Below are 21254 nucleotides of genomic sequence, written 5' to 3' on the forward strand. Positions count from 1 at the left end.
GAGAAGAAGCCCATGGTTGTGCCGAGAGAAATATAGAAGGATGAAGACCTAAAATAAAGGGGCTTGCAAATGGAAGGTCGAATTCATCAAAGCCCAAGTAATGAACAATATACATACGACCTGACACCTTATTTAGGTAGCAATATCTAAGATGCATAAATCTGCACCCAAGAAAGATGCACGAGATGCTTAATTAAATTTATATTTTTTATATGAGTGAATATGTAAGGAACAAATACAATCAAACACTAGATAGAACATAATATTCTTTGAGGTTTTTTAAAGTCTCGATTCTTTCGTGAGTTATACAAAGTTGATTAAATGTAACCGGATATTTAAAAAGACCGCTAATATAGGATATAGGATTTAGGACCAAAACAATATATTTTTTACATACATGGGTGACCATTTGAGTTCAAGTATATATCAAAGACTAAAATAATCCAACCCTCATACATTAATAATCATTATTTTGATCATTGGGCTTAAATCCTTGGCATACATATGGCCCGTTTTCAACATGGGCATAGCATTCCCAATTATGCTCCGGCCCAAGCCGGGAAAACAAAACCCTACAAAATCCTGTTTTTTTTTTTTTTGGTGAATTTGAACAATTGAAGTGAAGTTGAAGAAGTAAACATACCAAAGAATTGAACCATGGCAGCTGCAGATCGCAAGCAAAACATTGTTTCAGCTCTATGCAAGCACCTGTCAATGCTCTCATTAGACCCAGTAAGATTTTCAATCCTCAAATTTTATATAGTATGCAATGATTAAGTTGAATGCATGTAATGAATTGAATTATCAATCAATTTTCTTGCTCGTTAACGGATTATTTTTGGTGCTTTACTATGCAGAATTCCTATTCGACTAATTTGGATAAAGACATTAAAAGCTTGTGTATAGACATTTTCAATTCTTCCCCAAGTGGGCCTTCTATCACAAAAGATAATGAGGTAATATTTTAACATTTCCTAGTTTTCTGTATTGAGTTTTTGATTTTTTTAGTTCCAATTTGACATTGAAATCAATTTTTCATTCCAGTTAATGAAGTGGGTCGAATTTGCGAGTAACTTCCCTGTAGATTCTGGGACAAGCCTTAAAGCTCTAAGTGAGTTGAATGAGGATTTGAGTAAGAAGTCTGTTATTTTGGGCAACGGGTTGAAGATTTCAGAAGCTGATATTGTTGTCTTTGCCGCTGTGCATTCATCCGTGGTATACATTTCCTTCTCTTTAGGTGCTTTTGGTTTGGAGGAAAATATTTTCAGTGGAAAATATTTTAATTTACTTATTTTTGAGTGCTTGGTTAGGTATGAAAGTAGGTGACATATGGTAATTATGCAAGCAGTGGTATTGGAATAAATATTGTTACAACAACATACCCAGTGTAATCCTACAAGTGGGGGTCTGGGGAGGGTGGGGTGTACGCGGACCTTAATCCTACCTTTTTGGGGTAGAGACGTTTTCAATAGACCCTCGGCTCAAGAAAATTGTTATTCAGAACATGTATGAAAAATATTCAAGAGTAAAAAAGTTATGATGAAAATATTGAAAAAAGAAAAACACTGACAACAATAATAGTAAAGATAACCAAAGTAAAAGTAACAACCGTAATAATGAAAATGAAGAATAAGATAAGAAAAATACTGACAACAATATAGTAAAGATAAGCAAAGTGAAAGTAGCAATAGTAGTAATGAAAATGAAGAATAAAGATAATGTTGGCATTATAAATTTTAATTGAAGCAAGTAATATTGAACAACCACCAAAGGATCTGGTGTAGTGGATGAGACTGCTCTCCTTTAACCAGTTCGAGCCCTAGGTATCCTTGGTAGGGAGTGCTTCCCCCCCGAATGGGGCCCTACGCGGTGTGAATCTGGATAAGTTCGGCTCAAATGTGGGTACCGAACACCGGATGGGAAACCAAAAGAAAAAGTAATATGATCAAGAGTTCAACAAACTGACTTCCAATAAAGAAGGATACAATTATGTAGCAGATGCCTTTTATGTACAATCCTATAGAATAAGTATGTGACCTCCTTATGCACTATAAGGTCACAAGACTTCTTTGGAGTTATTTTTTGCAATACTTAGCATATATTGGACTATGACAAACCCCATGATGGACTGCTGCATAGTTTGAATAGAGCGTGTCTCAACAAGAAATCCCAAAATACTTGGAATACTATTCTTCAAGCCATTTGGTGGACAGTTTTGATTAAATAGCAGGATTTTTGAAGGAAAAGAAGAAACATATTTGGCCTTAAAAGCTTTAACACAAATGTATTTTCTTGCTAGCTTTTTTGTGCAACCTAGTCCTTGTACATGATGTAGATGCAATGCTAAGTACAATTGAGGAATTTCACTTTTATGTAATTATTCATTGGATTATTGCAAGTCATCTATAAAGTCTCTTATTACTTGTCCGAGCAATAATATTGAATGAGAGTTCAGATACTTGTGAAGGGAAAAATTTTCTGCCTATATGTCTCTTGGAAATATTTTTTTAATCTTCCCTTGGAAATGATTTTTTTTAAGTAAAACATTTTCTGGCATACAAATCACACTCATTGTAGAGTTATATTTTACTTAAACATGATATTTGATTTTCATGTTAGGCATAAATGTTAAAGATTCTACTGACTTTAGTCAATTAGGTTCTTATTTTCTCTGTTTTAACTGTATTATAGGTGGTTTCTTAATTGTTCAGCTTTGACAGTTCCTTAATTGAAAGATATTGTTGTTTTGGATATAAACTTTCTCGGTTCACTCTCTATTCTAACATGCTATCATAATTCTCTGCCACCAGATCAGTCTTTCAAACTCTGACAGAAACAAATTGCCGTACTTGCTTAGATGGATGGACTATATCCAGGTATGCTAGAGTTTGTATCAGGTTATTAGATTTTCATATTGAAATTTAGATAGTGGTAATATACGGAAATCAGGATCTTCATCCTGTGGTATATAGCGTCAAATGAAAGGCTTACATGATGGCCTAGATGTGGTGAGTCTGGTGATGCCTGCAGGTCGCTCTACAGTCTACTTAAGATAGAACTTTCAACTGATTTGTCATGATTATCTGTGACTTTTTTCAACTTGCGGATTGAGTAATAGAGAGGGGATGTAGGTTATTGAAAGGGAAAACAAAGTGGTTGCTGACTTGCTGTCATGATTTTCCTAGTTTGGTGGTTACTATTACAATTTTGACCAGGAAAATTGAAAAACTTGTTGAGATTTGGCACACTTGTTTAGCATTGTAGTTGAATGTGTTCTTTTATTAATTTGAGGGGGAAAAATATGGGGCTCATGTGTTGCTTTGTGTTCTCCAATTGTGAAAGTAAGTCCTGTACAACGTTTTGGAGATTCACCATCACATGCAAAATGAAAAGTATTCCGAACTATTTAGGGAATTTGAGATTGTGAACATTCCAATATACACTCATGACATTCATGGGTATCATAGAAACTCCCTCCATTTCAATTTTTGTGGCAAAGTTTGAGCAATGTTTAAATAGGCATGAATTTTTGGAAAGAAACAAAGACTTTTGAAACTTGTGCTCTTAAGCATGCCATAATATTTCCCATTCAAAAAACATGTTGTAACATTTGTGTGGCTATATTACTTTTGGAACTTGTGGGCTTAAAAACATGCCATAATTTTAAGTTAAATTGTTTCCAAATTTAGAAAGCTTCCATTCTTTTGGGAGCAAACTAGAAAGGAAATGCTGCAAAATAAACCGGAACGAAGGGAGTAGCTTCTTAACCTTTTCTCTTGTGTGTATAGCTTCTATTTTATTTTTTACTATTAAACAAATAGGAAAAGTAACTTTCTTCCCTTGCTGGGATTGATAGAAAAGAGAGTGAAAAATATTTGCCTTTTTCACTCTTGTTTTCTAAATCTTTTAGAACAAAACAACCAACTAGTTAACCTAGAATATTGCAAAGTGAAATTCCCTACATTATCCTTTTGGACAAAACTTGCGAAGAAATTATTCTTTTCCTGGAGATCTCCATATTCTTAAAAAAGTCCACCGCGCTCTTGATAGATTGCAATAGTATTTTAGAGCGAAAACTATGCTGGTCTACTAACCATGCCATAAATGTTAAATTGGCTCATTTAGTTTTGTTCTCCAATTGTCTCATGTGGTATGTTTAAATTGAGTGAATGGGGCCTAAGAAGAATTAATCATACGCTTTCAAGGGCAAATACTAGAAAAAAATTATTTGGTTTTTCAACTAAATAATGCTTTTGTAGGGGCACAACTGGTCTCCTGGTCCTATTTTCTCTCTAGTTCATTCATTTTCTACTCCAGGGTTCTTCTTAGGCCCAGTGTTTTGGACGGCGAAAGGCGACGAGGGTTTGCCTTGCCTTACGGCGAGGCGCTCGCCTTTTTGAATTGAGGCACCAATTACTAACAAAAAAATTAAAATATTTAATTACATATATAAATATCAAAAATCTCAATAGCAATAACATATATTTGCAAATATTTCAATTCAAAAACTAATAGTAGACAGTAAAAGTCTAGAACATGAATGACTCAACAATTCATAAGACAATTGACAAGCAATGCTAGAACTTTGTTGTGTTGAATGCATATAAAAGAAGAACAAGAGAAGAATAGAAAAAGAGAAGGAGAACAAAAGAAGAAAAAAAAAAGGAGTTGAAAATGTATCTGCTGAGCAACTGAGGTCTTGAACTGAAGAACTGGAGAAAAATGAAAAAGAGAGAAGAAGAGTCTCGAAGGAGAGAAGAGAGTCGCAGGTTTGCCAAAACACCAAATAAACCATGCCTTTTAATTATTAAATTAGGCCTTATTTTTTTAAAAAGGTGACGCCTTTGTCGCCTTGCCTCGCCGCGTCATCACTCGCCTTTTATCTTCTTCTTTTTTTATCTCGCCTCGCCTTGCCGCGTCACCACTCACCTTTTATCTTCTTTTTTTTATCTCGCCTTGCCTCGCAAGGAATAGGCGACAAGGCCTCGCCTCCGCCAAAGGCAATAAGGTGCTCACCTTTCACAACACTGCTTAGGACAAATCCATAAATGGACACTTAGGAGTCGTTTGGTGTAAGGTATAATGTATAATAATCCCAGGATAAAATGCAGGATTATTTTATCCTGCGTTTGGTTGGAGGTATTAGGTAATCCTTGGATTACTTATCCCACAATTTATACCTTAGTGATGGGATAAGTTATCTCATATACATGGTGGAATAACTTATCTCTAGATAACTTATCTTGAGATAACTTGTTCCCAACCAAACTACCTCTTAAAGTTTCACCAACTATCAAATAGACACATTAACTATTCTTGTGACCCAATGTTACCAAAGCAAAAAGCACAAAGACCGGTTCGGGGTTTAAGTGCAAATAAATTGTGGGATTTAATGAAAAAAAGGCGCAAAGGGAGAAAAAAATACAAATAGATATGTTTAGTTCAAGATAAATAATTATAAGGGCTAATTACAAATATATGAACAAAGAAATTGATCTTTTTAATGATAAAGTGAAATATCAATGGTTTAGTGTCGCCTTTTCAGAAGAGGCTCATTGACAAAGAAAAGCATGCCTTAGAAACTTGATGATGACTCTGAAGTACGCATTAAGTGAGGGTGAAGCGCTCAACATGTTATGAGCCTCACTTTAGGACTTAAGCGCGCCAACACTATTGTGACCAGATAAACATCTCTCATTGGCGTAACTGTGCCTTATGCACACTTAGGTACGAAAGAACTCATGCGTGAGATACAATGTCTTCTGACATGTTAGATGAACAAATAGAATTTTGACCCGTCTGTGTAAGACAAAAAGAATTAAAACAAAGAAATTTACGTCAAACACCTTTTGACCGGATGTCTTCCTTCATTTCTTCATCACCTTCATCCTTTTCTATTCTTCTCCATACACATATCATCAAAACTACACTGTAGTTCCCTTTCACGCCTCGAGCTACACCCTGGGCGTGATCGACACTTAAAAATCATTGCTGGTCCCAAGCGAATCCTTGGCCCGACTTACTATTATTCTGAAGGCTCTAACACATGCAGAAACTTTTAAATGATGAGCATGCAATAACTTTAGAAACAAACTCAAAAATTTGAATAATATATGTATGTTTGTAAAAGTTATAACTAGAATGACTCGTCTATGATGCCTACTTTCATCCAACAGACACATCATTACGACTACTTTCATCCAGCTTTTGTGAAACCTCCTTGCTTTCAGAGGGCTCCAATTTATCTTGAGTATTTGTAGTTAGTATATATTGTTAGCATAGTATTCAAATAGACTGGTTTCTTGTCCTGATAACCTATCTTCAGTATGTTAGAGGCTTCATATATGAGTCAGTCTAGTTATAACTTTCAACATTGTTTTAGAAACATATATACATTGTTCAGATTTTTAGATCTTTGAATAAAGTATTTGAGTTTGTTTCTAAAGTTATTGCATGCTCATTTTTAAAAAGGTTCCGCGTATGTGTGATAGCCTTAAGTATAGCAGTAAGCCAGACCAAGAAGACAACAATGGTTGTGAGTACCTAGGCGTGACATTCCCATCATTTTCTTCCTCTTAAAAAACACAAAGCCACCATAGCTAAAAAATCTCAGAACCTTTTCTTATGGGTCATGATCGGTGGTGGAGATGGAGAATTCAGGCTACTTTGTTCCAGTTCCACGATGCAGTGGTGGGCAGGGGAGATGGTGAAATTGGTACTCCAGAGCTTCATGGTGTTGGAAGGTGGAAACTGCTTTTCCTGGTTTACGGCGGTGAAAATTTTGTTGTCAGCCACAAGCAACAATTTCAGTAAATTGGGGTCCGTAGGAGAGGCAGTGCGGGAGTAAGGCATGAATTCTCTACCGCTGTCTATGGTGTGGCCACTGGCCACCCATGGTAAAGAGGAACCACATATCCACCAAATTCTGTCATTGTAAATTATCTATCTTTTCCTGCTTCTTTGTCCTCCAAATGGTTGAAATTTGATCTTGCTAGGCTGATGATAAACTTGTCTCCAAATGGTTGAAATTCCAGAGTTTATTTCCTTCACTTTCTCGCCATCGAGATCTGGAAAGGAATGAAGTTGTCACGCCGGTGACCTGCCAAATTCATCCATATGCAACAAAAATACAAATAAACATTTTTCATGTATGCATATTCCAGTAGATTTCTTGGTGTCCTTGACTAAGTTTACTCCTATATGGCTAAGTACTTTTGGAACTTCCAAAAATACATAATTGGTGGCGGCTTTACTGCGAGGGGAATTTGGGCTGAAATAGAGGTACATTATAAGGGTAAAGAAATAATTTCACTATACTTTTCAATTGGAAATGTATTTGAATAACATCTAATATTTTCAAACGTGAAAATAACACACACGTGGTGCTAGGTCAGACTTGTGTGTCCAATAGACGAGTTCGGAACCTATTTGAGCCACAAAGAGATAAAATTGACCAAAATAAGCCACTATTCTAGTAAGTAACTAAAATTGGCTTAGTGTAGAATTTTTTTCCGTTTTATCCAATATTTCAAACAGTTTTCGTTAGTCTGTTAACATCTATATTTTAATATAAAACGGAACTTTCTTTTCCACTTTATAAAGTGTAAGAAGTTTTTCTTACACTTTAAGAAAAGTTACCTTTACCTTTTCACTTTTCTTTCTTCTTCCCCTTTCACTTCGAAGATTTCAATTTCGTGGTCCCAACCCGAAATAAAATTTATTTGATGTATCATAACAATATGATAAAGAGTTGCAGAAATTATCATAACAAATAAATTTTATTCCGGGTTGGGACCACGAAATTGAAATCTTCGAAGTGAAACAAATTTAGGAAGTTGAAAGTGAAAGGGGAAGAAAGGAAGTGAAAAGGTAAAGGTAATTTTTCTTAAAGTGTAAGAAAAACTTACACTTTATAAAGTGGAAGAAAAACTTACACTTTACAAAGTGGAAAGAAAAGTTTTGTTTTATATTAAAATATAGGCGTTAAGAGACTAACGGAAGCCGTTTGGAATATTGGATAAAACGGTTTTTTTTTTGCACTAAGCCTATTTTAGTTACTTGATAGAATAGTGGCTTATTTGGGCAATTTTATCTCTTTGTGGCTCAAATAGGTTCCAGACTCCGAAGAGATACACCTTTGCCGAGTAGAGGTGTCTAAATAGTCACTTATAAAGTGTCTATCTAGCAGTTGGTGGCAACTTAAAGTATCTATTGATGTGTTTAGTTTTTCTGTTATGAATTGTGAGAAAAATCATTTTCATTACAAGTCTAATCCATTCTAATGATTGCTTGTCCTTGCAAAATAATCACCTACTGCTTAAACAACAAATCACTTTTTGTATTAATTAAACTTTTTTAATCTTTTGCATACATTTAATTGCTCATAGATTTATCTTGAGCAAGAGCATGCATGTTTAATTGATCTATTTTTGCGCAGACTAAAGGTGACGTTGGAGATGCATTCCAAAAAATTTTGCTGGAGAAAGTCCAATTTGAGCCACCTGTGAGTAATGCCTATACTGTAATGATCTAAGACTTTCTGAAGAATTAGCTTGAGAGCAGAGTTGATTTGCTTTTTGACTTGTTTCAACTCCATTTTCCATGCATTGCTACATTTCCAGTTACCAGAACAGGAGCAATGACTTCCACTCTAATCACTAATGTAATGTTCACTAATTGAACACGTTTAACGTTTTTTCAGTACTGAAAGTAGGAATGGAGATATGTGATACTACATTTTGTTTCTTTTGGAAACTACCATGGAATATTTTATTTAAAAAGTTCACTTATTAATTATTATACTATCTTGATTTGAATCATTCCTTGTCTCAATTACTCCCTTCGTCCATCACTAATGTAGTGTTCGCTAATTGAACACCTTTAGCGGTTTCCAAAACTGAAAGTAGAAATGTAGATATGTGATACTACATTTTGTTGCTTTTGGAAACTACCATGAAATATTATATTTAAAAAGTTTCTTTCATCAATAACACTTTAATTATTATACTTTCTTGATTTGAATCATTCCTTGTCTCAAATACCCCCCTCCGTCCATCTTTACTTGTCCACGTTTGACTTGGCACACCCTTAAGAAATAATAAATAAACGGGTAATTTTACAATATCACCTCCGATTAATTATAAGTCATCTAAATGTTGGAAAATGAATAGTATTTAATAGCAAGGGTAAAAACACAATGGTAATTTATCTCTTGTTTATCCAAATTGGACTAGTAAAGTTGGACAACTATTTTTAGTATACGGGACAAGTAAAGATGGATGGAGGGAGCACCTTTTAGGCTCAACGATGCCCAAGAATGGGCTTATATTAATATCCTTTTTTCTCTGACATTGATTCAGGCAGCAAAAAGTGTGAAGAAGGTAGAAGTGGAGTCAAATGCCAAAAAAACTGACACAGAGACCAAACCGGCTAGTAGTTTAGATGTCGACTCGAAAAAAAAGAACAATACTGGCGTGGTATGTGGTTTTAGCAGTTTACCCTTAATTGTTTTTATTCCTCCTACAATTAAAACATTTTTGTTTCTTGTTCTCTAGACAGTTTGTTGCAACTGTAGCAAAAAATTGTATTGCTTTCTTCAATTAGTGACAGTTAAAAATATTGTCATTTCTTATTATTAGCATCGTTGCAATCTTAGGTACTCTGGTATGACTGGTTTGTTATAGTGGCACGTGCTTGATGCTTCCAGTTTTTAGTTTCTCTGAAATTGCTCAAGTTTGAACTGTTTCTAACACCTATCCCTTAAAATCTCTGAAGAAGAAAGCTGCTGCAGATAATCAAACTTCTGCAGAAAAGAAGTTGCCTGAGAAGGTAGATGACAAAGATAAAGATATCAGTGTTAGTTTGCTAAAATTACAGATTGGCCACATTAAAAAAGCATGGAAACATCCATCAGCTGACAGGTATTATAGCTAATCTTCCATTTGTTTTGTTTGTAGTCTCTTTCCCTAAACTTGTCCACTCCCTAGCAACTTTATACGGTTACTTAATTAGTTGTAAAACCTTTTCCTGGGTTATCCCTGTGTACAGCTTACTGGTTGAGGAGATAGATGTTGGAGAAGCAAAATGTCGGCAAGTAGTTAGTGGCCTGGCTAAGTTTTGCAGTCCAGAACAGTTGACTGTATGCTTTCTGTTGTTAAGCGTTCATATGTGCCTATTTCTGGCATCTCTGAATTGTATTTGCTGTATCATTTGGGAGCTTCTATTTCTTCTAATTAATTTGTTCTTGTTGTTGTGCATGCAGAATCGCCTTGTGGTGCTTGTGACAAACATGAAACCATCAAAATTACGTGATGTCACATCAGAGGGAATGGTATTATATCCCCATCTAAGCTATGACTAACTTCACATTAGCTTATGCTACTGAACCTTTTGCCTTGTATTAAATGATCTACTTCCTCTGCCTAATATAATCGACTTGTTTTTTCATTTGCTATGTGGATCTGGTGAATTCAAAGTGTCTATCTAAGACTTTTGGTCTCCATGGTACTTTTCTTTATTCAATATCTAGACGTGGTTAAACTAGTTAGAACATCATCCATTTAAGCACTTTGAATTTCAGATTATTCTTGTTTGCGCATAGGAAAATTTAGGTATTACCGTATTACTATATATGTAAAAAGATTGGTGGTGGAATATGTAGAGTAGTCTAGCTCCAGTTAATCTTTCATAGTATTATCTCTGTTCGTCGTGCTATCTCTCATTTCTTTACTGTTAACTCTTTTTTCTTAATTTCCTTTGTAGGTATTATGTGCTTCTAATGAAGATCATACTGTGGTGGAGCCTCTTATAGCACCAGAAGGTGCCAAAGTTGGGGAATGCATCTCATTTGCTGGGTATGTTTGTAGCTAAGCCTGTTGGTATTGCTTAAAATCAAATTTCTAGTTCTGTCTGCTTGATTTTTGGCTCTGATTCACATAGCATATATTGCGTGGAATGTATTAATAAAAAATTTTCTTCATAAAAATAAATAATAAATTAATAAAACCTTTCCTTCACAAACCATCTGTGTCATTTTCGCTTTTATTGGGCACTGCGCTTCTGCCGTTACCTGTTAAGTTCTGTCCAATTTCTGTCTAATGGTACAAGATTTTGGATTATAGTTACGACCTTCTGAAGAAGCAGAGAATATAGGAAGTAAGTCTTTCAATTGGAAGGTGGTGATTTTGTGAAAAAGGAAACATTTGAAATTTCAGTGTCGTTAGATATTCAGTTGTCAGTGCTTGAGTGACCTCAACGTCCAATATTCTCTTTTCCGATGTTTTTCTCCCACATTTTGATACTAATACTAATGGATAATTAGCATGTGTTTCCTGTGTAAGTGTGCCGTTAGGCTGAATATGACATTTGACTGTTCTTTTTTGGTACTATGAATTTTTAACTGAAGATGAAGATTATGTTATGGTAACAATTTACTTGATTAATTCGTGATTCTACATTTATCTATCTAGGCATGGTGGAAAACCAGAAGATGTTCTGAATCCTAAAAAGAAGCAGTTTGAGAAAATTGCTGTGGTATGTATCTTGAATTTTATGAATATCTTAATCTTGTCTATGTTCAATGGTGTGAGTAAACTTACCGCACTCTAAGCTCTATTCTTATCTAATTAGTGAACACAAATAGTTTGTTATCTATCAAGGTTGATCAACTTCCCAAACATATAAGAATGCATGAGGCTTATGAAAACTTCATGTTGTAGCTTAACAACATTATTAAAATGAGACTGATTAGTTAGCTGGAGAGACGGGGTTGTTCTTTTTAAGTTTTCAATTATTTAGCTAGAGAACGATAGGGAGTCTCGGAGATTTTGTTGCTTAGAGATCAGAACTGTGAAAATAGGTTCATGTTAAACATTTTGAGTTATATAATATTTTGGTAATGAAGTAGAAATATGTTTTTCCAAACATGGTATGAAAAATGATTACACATCATTTCCTTCTTCTGAGGTTTCGCTATCCGTTTAGATATCTGTCATGTGAATTGCAGAACCTTTTCACTGATGACAAAGGAGTTGCTACATTCAAAGGAATCCCATTCATGACATCTGCTGGACCATGCACATCTTCGATTCCCCGAGCAACCGTCAAGTGATTGCACTTGTCAGCAGAAGAATAGCTTCTCTTCATTGTGCCATCTTTGTTGGAAATGCATTGTTAAACTCGTATGAATACCGTTCTTTTCTCTTTCTCTTTGGGGGTAAGGTTAGCAGAGAGGGGTTTCCTCAAAAAGCATAGTACAAGGAAAACTGATTTTGTTGTACGTGTTTAGTCTATAGTCAAAAAGAGAACTTCAAAACTAAATTGGTGCAGATACATTTCTTCAAAATGCCGCAATAGTTATAGGGTTCTCGTGCATAAAGATATGAAAATGCCATTTTCTTCTCACCAATTCGTAAGTGATCGTAAATGATCATTTCCATGCTCTTATTAGTCCCCTTCTCCGACTTTTATTACAAACTCTTACTTATCGCTCCCTTAGCTGCTACCAAGCAGGAGCAAAAAAGGAATATGTTGAATTGTGACTGGAAACCATCATAACCTAGCCAACAAGTAAAATGAGTTCTCATTCTCGGATAATTAAGCTTTGACAAGGGAGAGGGGGGCCTTTCTCATACCTGGCCTTACATGAGCCTAATGGAGAAAAGTGTATGCTAAATAGTAGAAGACTTTTACAGAGAAAAGTCTGTGTCCAATAGGGAAAGAGTGCGATAAAAGGATGTCCATCAATGGTTAGCTCGTAGACGTAACTATTGGACCTAGATTTGTTGATGGATCTGGTCTTGTCGAATAGGGTATCAAAAGAGTATACATCTCCTCTATGATGGGGTTATGTTAAATAATGTGAAATGCAATTAATCATATGTGTAGTAATATCCTTTGAAATGATTTGATATGTTGGCAGTTTTTGGACCTACATATACTAGTGTAGAAAGATATTGGAAGTTTCTCAAATTCCGTACAATAGTATCTGCCGTATCACAAAATGCTAGCAAATATTTGGTTTCCAAGATTCATTTAGCCCAAATTGCATCTTATTTTTATAAAAATCGAATCGGATCTTCCTTCATGTATTAACAACTATACCACTTGGAGAAGGGAGATCCATTTTGATTTCGGAGTAAATAAACTATATTTCTCTTATTTTATTTCAAGAAAAATTCAGAAAAGTGATAATAGTAAGGATAATATGGGATCTTTTAGTTACGGTATTATTATATTATGATTTCTTCCCAATTAAATTGAAAATCCACTCTTCCCAATAAGCATAAACATTGTTTATTACTTATTTAGTAAAATCTCTTCAAGTTACGCCTATGAGAACAGCGTGCATTTGACTTAATTCGGATTTGGTTTTCAACCAAAAAAATAAGAGAATAATTTTAATCTTTAGTTGGTGCATGTAGTTGTTTCATTATGTATCAAAAAATGAACTTCTTTATATTTGTTGTATAAATGAACTTTTATACTTGTTAGTGTGATATAATTTGAACCTAAAAAGTTTTAAAAGAACATGTCACTTATTTAAGTGTGTTCGAATTGGGGTTTGAAATCAAATCTCTCCTCAGGAGAATAGATGGGGAGATTCGGGTGAGATTCAATGTAGATCCAACTTTCGATTCACTCGTGGGATCTGGGTGGTTTGGGGGGACCACCACAACTCCTCTCTTCTTGAGAACCCATACATCCCTTATCAGTGTATGGAACTATCTCTCGAGCACAAGTTTAGGAAAGGCTTACGATGGATACCTAGGCACCCTTCTGAATATTAAGTATGAATCATAGTTCAAATATTTCTTAATCTATTTCGTGTTCCAGATATTCGAATAAATATCTGACGAAGTAGAACCATCTCTATCAAGATGAGAGACTCATTCTCTATACTAGCTAGCTATCAATAGGATCAACTATAACAAGTCACACTCATACTTCGGAAATACAAAAACAAAGAAATTTCATGATCGAACTGCCCCAAAAAAATAGTACGGACTATTGAGAGGAGTCAAATCCCAATTTTAAATATTCTCTCCGATCCATATTATATGAAATATTTTTTAAAAAAATATTTAAAGATTACTTTCCACTATTATTCTTTTGATTATTTTCAAATGAAAATGTAAAGTAGTTAAAGAATCTCATTAAATAAAGGATAAAACATGAAAAACGTCCCAATAATTCTTTTGAACTTAAAACTATGAAAAAAGTTCCAACAATTTATCGCAGAAGTATAATAGTGCAGTGTAGGGGTGACAAATGGTTGGGTTGGATCGATTTGAATGGATTGAATATAGATTGAGCAAAAATGGTTTGGATTACAATCTACCCAGATAGAATATGAGTAAATATGGTTTGGGTAAAATGGTTCTAACCCATTTTAAAAAAATTGTTTTTTTTTAAAAAAAAATTACCCCCTCCCTCGGGAACCCCCCCCTCACCTTCCACCAACCTACCCCTAATTTTTTTTTGTTTTCCAAAAACAAAAAAAAAAAAAAATCTGTTTTTTCAACAAACAAAAAAAATTACCCCCTCCCCCGAGCACTGCCCCCCCCCCCTCCCCCACACCTTCCACCAACCTACCCCTAAATTTTTTTTGTTTTCCAAAAACAAAACAAAATTCTATTTTTTTTAAAAAAAATAATAATTTACCCCATCCCCTCGGAAACCCCCCAACCTTCCACCAACCGACCCCTAATTTTTTTTTGTTTACCAAAAACAAAAATAAATTCTGTTTTTTCAAAAAATAAATAAATTTACCCCCACCCCGGGCACTCCCCCTTCCACCAACCTACCCCTAATTTTTTTTTGTTTTCCAAAAACGAAAAAAAAATCTGTTTTTTCAATTAAGTTTGAAAATTAATTGAATTTTTGAAAATTAATATTTTTTATTTTTTTTAAGCACAATTAAGAATTTTGAGTGGAGGTGAAAACTAAGTGATCTATTATGGGTCAATATGGATACCCATATTTAACCCATTTTGACCATATTTGTAGGAGCAACTTTCACGTATAGAAAACATAAAAATCATATTTGTATGTTATAACTATAGTTTGCATAATTGCGCTCCATAGCAAATTTTTGGTTTGCTATGAACCTTTTGATTTGTTTAATTCGCTACAAACATCCAATTTTATACAAATTGTTCAGTTTTGTATAAATTAATTTATACATTGTAATTTGTATAATAAGATTTGTATTTGTATAATTATAAGTGTATAAGATGAAAATATATGTATTTGTATTTGTATATACACTTTCTCTCACTTTATACAAATATAAACACATTTTATACCGAAATGTATAAAATGGCTAATTGTAGACTGAATCAGGTGGCAAAAAAATGGGATGTTTGTTGCGAATTACAATTAAAATAAACTTTGGCTATAACATTTAATTTGAATTAATTGTTTGCTATTTCGTACCATTTTTTCTATTTGTAGACACTCTTAAAATAGTTTAAAGCCCATATTTAACCAATTAAAATATGAGTGATCCAAGTCATTAAATATGAACAAAATGGATTCATTTCAATAATATGGACTGAAATTGCCGCCCTAGTGCAGTGAATAGGCGGCCACAATGAAAGCAAACTTAATTGAATGATGGAAGGAGTAATATAAATGGACTGAAAATCACCATTGATGCTTCGTAATTATGAGTTCTTGAGACAACACATCTCTGTTGGTAGAAATTAATTGTAGCAAATTTTAAGCAGATTTGGTCCCCATTATAACGATTTTGCTGGATACGCTATCATTTATTTCCAAAATCTTTTTTATTATTTTTGCACCAGATATTCTGCATCATATTCCGCCATATAATTGAAATATTGTGACCTAAGTCTTTTTATTTTTATTTTTTCGACAAATAAAGTAATTTCATATGAATTTAAGTTATATACATGGATAATGTAATTATGAATTTTACATCATTAAAATAATCTCACTGTTTTAGCAAGTTGTCCGCCGTCTTACCAATTAATTCTGTGTAACGAACTATAGTTATCTTTTAATTGACTAATATTTTACCCTATTAATGTGTATATACAAGTTTATACAACTACTTACAAGTTACAAACATTAACACCTTGTTTGGATGGTTGTATTGCATTGTAAGTTTAAATATACAATGTTTGTTTTGATTGTTATTTAAATTCTATTATATTGTATCACTTAAATCTATCATTAGGTAACGATGAAAAGAACTATGTAACGACATGTTTAGTGTGATTGCATCATTACCTCAATATTTTCTTCTCATTTTGTCTTTATTTATTATTTAATAATTATATTTCATTTTTTACCCTACGTTTTCATTGTAGTTTTACCCCGTACCTTACTTTTTCTTGTAGATTTATCATTCAAATTATGGATGTGTGACATCATGAAACGACAGAGAACGATACAATCTATCCAAACAGTGTATTCATTAAAATAATACAGTATAATATAATATAATATAATAAAATACAATACGATATATTATGAAATAATACGTAACAATCATCCAAACAAAGTGTAATGTTAAAATATTGTCCTCTACCACCTCCCTCTAAAATATATATGTATAAAAAAGGAATGAGCTGGATGGAGGAATCAACATAGTGATATTGTTTTAGTGAAAATCAAATATGAAGATCACCAAATATCTGTGACAATCCCTTTCTTTGATTTTATTTATTTTCATCATTTTCCCAAGAAAATTCTCTCCATCTTTCCCTTCCTCAAATCACACCTTTTTAATTAGTATATATACACACACACCAATCACATTACTTTTATTTTGAACTACTTGATTCTTCTTGCTTCTTTCTCCCTATATATTTCGTGAAAGTGAAAGTGAAAGTGAAATTTCTCTGAATTAAATTATAGTGAAAGAAATGGAGATGTTTGCAAATTCATCATCGATTTCAAAGGGAATGGGGGAAGTTGTTGCAAGTGATGAACCTCATGTCTTAGCTGTTGATGACAATCTTGTTGATCGTAAACTTGTTGAAATATTACTCAAGAAATCTTCTTGCAAAGGTAATCACACTATTCAATCTTCTATTTATTTTATTCACAATTATGTGGTGCATTTTTTAGACTTGATACCAATGTAATGTTGAATTATTATCTTTCAAGTTTGTGCACTAGAACCACAAATTTATGCAAGGAATTATTAAACAAAACTAAAATATTACACTTCAATTTTTTGAACTTGCAAGTTTTGGGTAATGTCAACATCCTGCATATGGCAAGACCATGAATGGTTGGGGGCTCGAGTCAGAGTCATGTTCGAACATGTCACTTGCTTGATGGACTTAGTTAAAAAACAAAATTGTACATTTACCTATAGTTTTTGACATGATAATAAACACTTGATCTTAACAATAAGTTTTGCACTTCCTTTTCACTAAACAAAAATCTTCTATTATGACAAAGGGATTCAATAGTTCATATATCACAAAAAGTTATTTTCACCATATTTACATAGTATAAAAATAATTTTCTGGCAAAGATACCTCTCCCAAAAAACATAAAAGAAGAATTTTTGTACATTTTGCATTGAAGAAAGTTCCACATTCGAGGGTAAAAAGCGTCTCTATAGTCTATACATTCGGACACAAAATCTCTAATAAAATAAATATAAAGTAAATATCAATTTGGTACAGTAAATTAACTAAATTGATATTTACTTGTACCAAATCTTTTAAGTCAACCTTTTGGATTTGGCAACAGCTGTGTCTACGTAATCACACTACTTTTCTTTTGCTGTAAAATCTTTGAGAATCTTAATAGTTGTAGACTTTTTTTAGCCCTGGTACTTCATAACGTGCATGACTCAATTATTTTTCCTTATCCAAAAATAGGAAAATTCACATGCCTGGATAACATAATTATATATATTATATCAACATATTCTGTTTTTTGGTCGGGGATTAAACTGTTTAGCTATAATGACCATGTGTATGTATGGATGTTTATTGTGTTAAATAAATGTGTAACCAGTGACGGAATATCAGAATTTTCACTAAGAGGTTCAAAATATGAATTAGATGAAAACAATTTTTTTAAACCCTTCGACCTTAATTGGCTCCCCCTTAACACAAGTATTAAAGTATAAGTGAAAGATGGATCTATTTCATTGATTTGCATGTTTTGTTCAGTAACTACTGCAGAAGATGGTCTGAGGGCTTTGGAGTATTTGGGTTTGGCAGCTCATCAAGATAGCTCTACAAATAACAATGTGAGTCTCTATTCAGTGTATATAACTTAAACTCGTAAAGATGAAAATCTGAATGCAGGCTATTGCTAAAGTTGTGGTTATAATGAATATACTTTAATTTGTTGTGCAGGGCTCAAAGGTTAATATGATAATAACAGATTATTGTATGCCAGGAATGACTGGTTATGAACTGCTCAAGAAAATCAAGGTACTAACTGTTTTGTTAAAATAGTTATTCCTTAAGAATTTGAACTTAATATGTTGCTTTAATTCAATGCATTACAAGCAGGAATCGTCGATGATGAAGGATGTGCCAGTTGTGATAATGTCATCCGAGAATATCCCAACTCGAATTAATCAGTAATTATAACAACTCATCGACTCTTTATATATACTTCATTACTATGTAACATTGTCATCTGATACTGAACAAAGATTTGTGTAAAATTGACAGATGTATGGAAGAAGGAGCTCAAATATTCATGCTGAAGCCTCTGAAACACTCTGATGTCGAAAGGCTAAGATGCCAAATAATGCAATGCCGAGGATAGAGAGATATTAATATGTATTGAGTTATTATGAGAGTCGATCAGTCTAATGACTCGTGAAGTTAAATGTTTAATGTCTATTTATCTATCTTTTGAGATTTAGATCAAATCCCTGCTTTCATGAAGGAATCATATTTTCAGTTATGCAGAATTTACTTTTTACACAAAAGCTGTGGAGCCAAATTTGTTAAGGACTAATTCATTGTATGATAGCCTAGTATATGACTTATTATCCTCAAAACTAGATTTAAGTTAGAGATATATACTTGTCAGTGTAAAGATATTTTTATATAACTACTGTTGTTTAACCATTATAAAATTGCTAAATGGTCAATGCTCGAAAAGGAAGTGGTAAAGAAATATATTAAAGCATTTCAGCTATGGCTTTCCATCCCTTAGCATAAGGTCTACTTTATCTGATTCCTTTGCTCCACCTATTTTGTGTCATAGCTCATATTTCGAGTCAAAATGGTGTATTTAAGAGAACTGTAGCATTCAAAACTCGGAATGATAGGTAATACTTGACATAATTCGCACAAGTCCCTCAACATTTGCCAATTGAACTTACCCCGGCAAAAAATTGTAGCATTTAGACATTAGTATTTGTTAGTTATTCATCACATCAATCATCATAACATTATATCTCTCTTCCTTAACAGAACTTAGGAAAGTTGGAGATTCACAATCACCAAGTCCATTAGCCAAGTCCTACTAGGATTGATTTCCAGGTCAACAGTTTTCTATTTCTTAAAGAACAAAAAAACAGAATGGGGCATCTGTGCAGTTTACGAAAATGTTTGCCCCAAATCAAAGGGTCGAGAAACTCAACACCACTATTCTTGAACAACGGAATTTAATTCACTCTTTCAAACAAACCAAGTTACATGATTTGCAACAGCATATAGTTGAATAAGATTCTATTTTTCTTCCACCCGTGAACAAACAACAACTCAAAAATTATAACTGGTACTAGGTAAAGTATACACAAACAAACAAAATTGAAATACTAAACAATCCTCTGAAATTGAAAAACAAAAATGACAACTTTGTCTTGCTAGAGTATGGAGACAATCATCAAATTGGGGGTTACAAGAAATGGCTGTGGTGGTGATGATGGCGGTGGTGTCTATGTTCATCCCATCCTAAACAGTGCAGCAAAGGGTAACAGGCCATAAAGATGCACCTTGTAAACATAGAGAAGACAGAGGAGACTAGCAAGCAAGGACAGCAACAACATGCCAGTAAGGGATCATCATATGGATTGGCACCTTCCTGGTGGTGGTGGTGGTGATGGTGGTGATGACCCATCTCCTTCTTTATACTGACAAAAACAAAACAAATGATTACACAGTATTCAATTAACAAATCAAAAAATACCCACTTCCTTATATATTGAGTCTTGATGAAAAAGATGGAATTCTTTAGTATCAAAATGAAACTCAAATCAAGAAATTAAGCAAAGAACAAACATACCTTTGTGAGTTGTGAAATGAACCGTATTTCTTTTGTCTAATCGTTTATTGATTGCAAGCGGAAAACTTATACCAAAATGAAACATTAAAAAAAAAAAAAGGATTGAATTTATAAGACGCAATTTTTGGATAACTTAATAGCACTGTCCATCCAATTGACGTGGCAACACCTAAGTGGTAGATAGAGTTGACACTGGAAATTAAAATCTGAAAAAGCCCACATTTCTCATACGCGGATTCGTAATAATTCCATCCTGCTTCCTGGAAATGAACTTACCTTCTAACTTAAGGAATTGCTCTTTCCTTCTAACACTTTGTTTGGATGGTTGTTATGTATTGTTTCATAAATCATAATGTATGATATTGCATTGTATTGTATTCTAATGTATTGTTTTAATAAATATAATGAGTAGATTGTATCGTTCTCTATTGTTATATAATGTTACACATCTATACTATATTATATTAAGGTAACAATGCGATCACACCGAATCGATCGTTACATAAAATGTATCTTTTCATTGTTATCTAACTATGGATTTAAACGATATAATACAATAGAATTTAAGTAACAATCAAAACAAACATTGTATTTAAATTAACAATACAATACAATACAATATAACGGGTAACAACCATCCAAACAAGGTGCAAATATCCAAACAAGAGTTTTTCCAAAAAAGGCCAAATATACCTCCAAACTAGGGGTGTTCACGGGTTGGTTTGGATCGGTTATTGGTTAAAACCAAAACCAAACCAACTTAATCGGTTTTAAAATTATCAAAACCAAACCAAACCAAACCAAATATAATATACATTTATCGGTTTGGTGATTATCGGTTTCGATTTGGTTTGGTTATTCGGATATTAACCATACACAAAAATAAAAGAAACAATTCATTTAAAATGTGAAAAAAGTGCCAACAATCCATTCAAAACGAAAAATAGTTAGAATGACTTAAATTACTGAACTTTCGATCACTAAATTTACTATCAATAAAGCTTTAAAATTCA

The 21254-nt window shown here is 33.5% G+C and overlaps 3 protein-coding genes and 1 long non-coding RNA gene across 7 annotated transcripts in view; 3 read left to right on the forward strand and 1 right to left on the reverse strand.

Annotated features, from left to right (window-relative positions):
- The window catches only part of LOC125823741 (ABC transporter I family member 6, chloroplastic), a 377846-nt gene that overhangs the window by 195964 nt on the left and 160628 nt on the right, over positions 1 to 21254 (forward strand). The window lies entirely within an intron of this gene.
- Positions 598 to 12386, forward strand: LOC125823737 (uncharacterized). Of its 3 annotated transcripts, none has more exons than XM_049503114.1 (12): positions 598 to 732; positions 858 to 956; positions 1045 to 1215; positions 2811 to 2876; positions 8438 to 8521; positions 9360 to 9476; positions 9775 to 9920; positions 10048 to 10138; positions 10262 to 10330; positions 10762 to 10853; positions 11469 to 11532; positions 12005 to 12386. In XM_049503114.1, exons 1-12 carry the CDS (start codon positions 658 to 660, stop codon positions 12107 to 12109), a joined length of 1179 nt encoding a protein of 392 aa, XP_049359071.1. In that variant the 5' UTR covers positions 598 to 657; the 3' UTR covers positions 12110 to 12386. The 3 variants fall into 3 exon arrangements, with proteins under 3 accessions (XP_049359071.1, XP_049359074.1, XP_049359073.1); XM_049503116.1 differs by having other exon boundaries at positions 599 to 732; positions 8438 to 8503; XM_049503117.1 differs by lacking the exon at positions 9360 to 9476 and having other exon boundaries at positions 8438 to 8503.
- On the forward strand, positions 16846 to 18806 carry LOC125823760 (two-component response regulator ARR17-like). The gene is made up of 5 exons (XM_049503141.1): positions 16846 to 17037; positions 18162 to 18241; positions 18351 to 18428; positions 18510 to 18580; positions 18675 to 18806. The coding sequence occupies exons 1-5, from the start codon at positions 16893 to 16895 to the stop codon at positions 18769 to 18771; spliced, it is 471 nt and encodes a 156-aa protein (XP_049359098.1). The 5' UTR covers positions 16846 to 16892; the 3' UTR covers positions 18772 to 18806.
- Positions 19703 to 20299, reverse strand: LOC125823770 (uncharacterized). The gene is made up of 2 exons (XR_007442724.1): positions 20242 to 20299; positions 19703 to 20089 (listed from the first exon to the last, which is right to left on the reverse strand). It is a non-coding gene; the product is annotated as an uncharacterized LOC125823770 (long non-coding RNA).

This window comes from Solanum verrucosum, unplaced genomic scaffold (genome assembly GCF_900185275.1).
Source record: "Solanum verrucosum unplaced genomic scaffold, falcon-dt-bn FXZP01000093.1, whole genome shotgun sequence".
Classification (NCBI taxonomy): Eukaryota; Viridiplantae; Streptophyta; class Magnoliopsida; order Solanales; family Solanaceae; genus Solanum; species Solanum verrucosum.

Excerpts from the sequence above, each read along its gene's own strand:
- LOC125823760 (XM_049503141.1), top strand. The coding sequence starts at position 16,893 with ATGGAGATGTTTGCAAATTCATCATCGATTTCAAAGGGAATGGGGGAA. Across the intron at positions 17,038-18,161 it reads CAAGAAATCTTCTTGCAAAG|TAACTACTGCAGAAGATGGT; the intron begins GTAATCACACTA and ends TGTTTTGTTCAG. Across the intron at positions 18,581-18,674 it reads ATCCCAACTCGAATTAATCA|ATGTATGGAAGAAGGAGCTC; the intron begins GTAATTATAACA and ends TAAAATTGACAG.
- LOC125823737 (XM_049503114.1), top strand. The coding sequence starts at position 658 with ATGGCAGCTGCAGATCGCAAGCAAAACATTGTTTCAGCTCTATGCAAG. Across the intron at positions 733-857 it reads CAATGCTCTCATTAGACCCA|AATTCCTATTCGACTAATTT; the intron begins GTAAGATTTTCA and ends TTTACTATGCAG. Across the intron at positions 9,921-10,047 it reads AAACATCCATCAGCTGACAG|CTTACTGGTTGAGGAGATAG; the intron begins GTATTATAGCTA and ends CCCTGTGTACAG.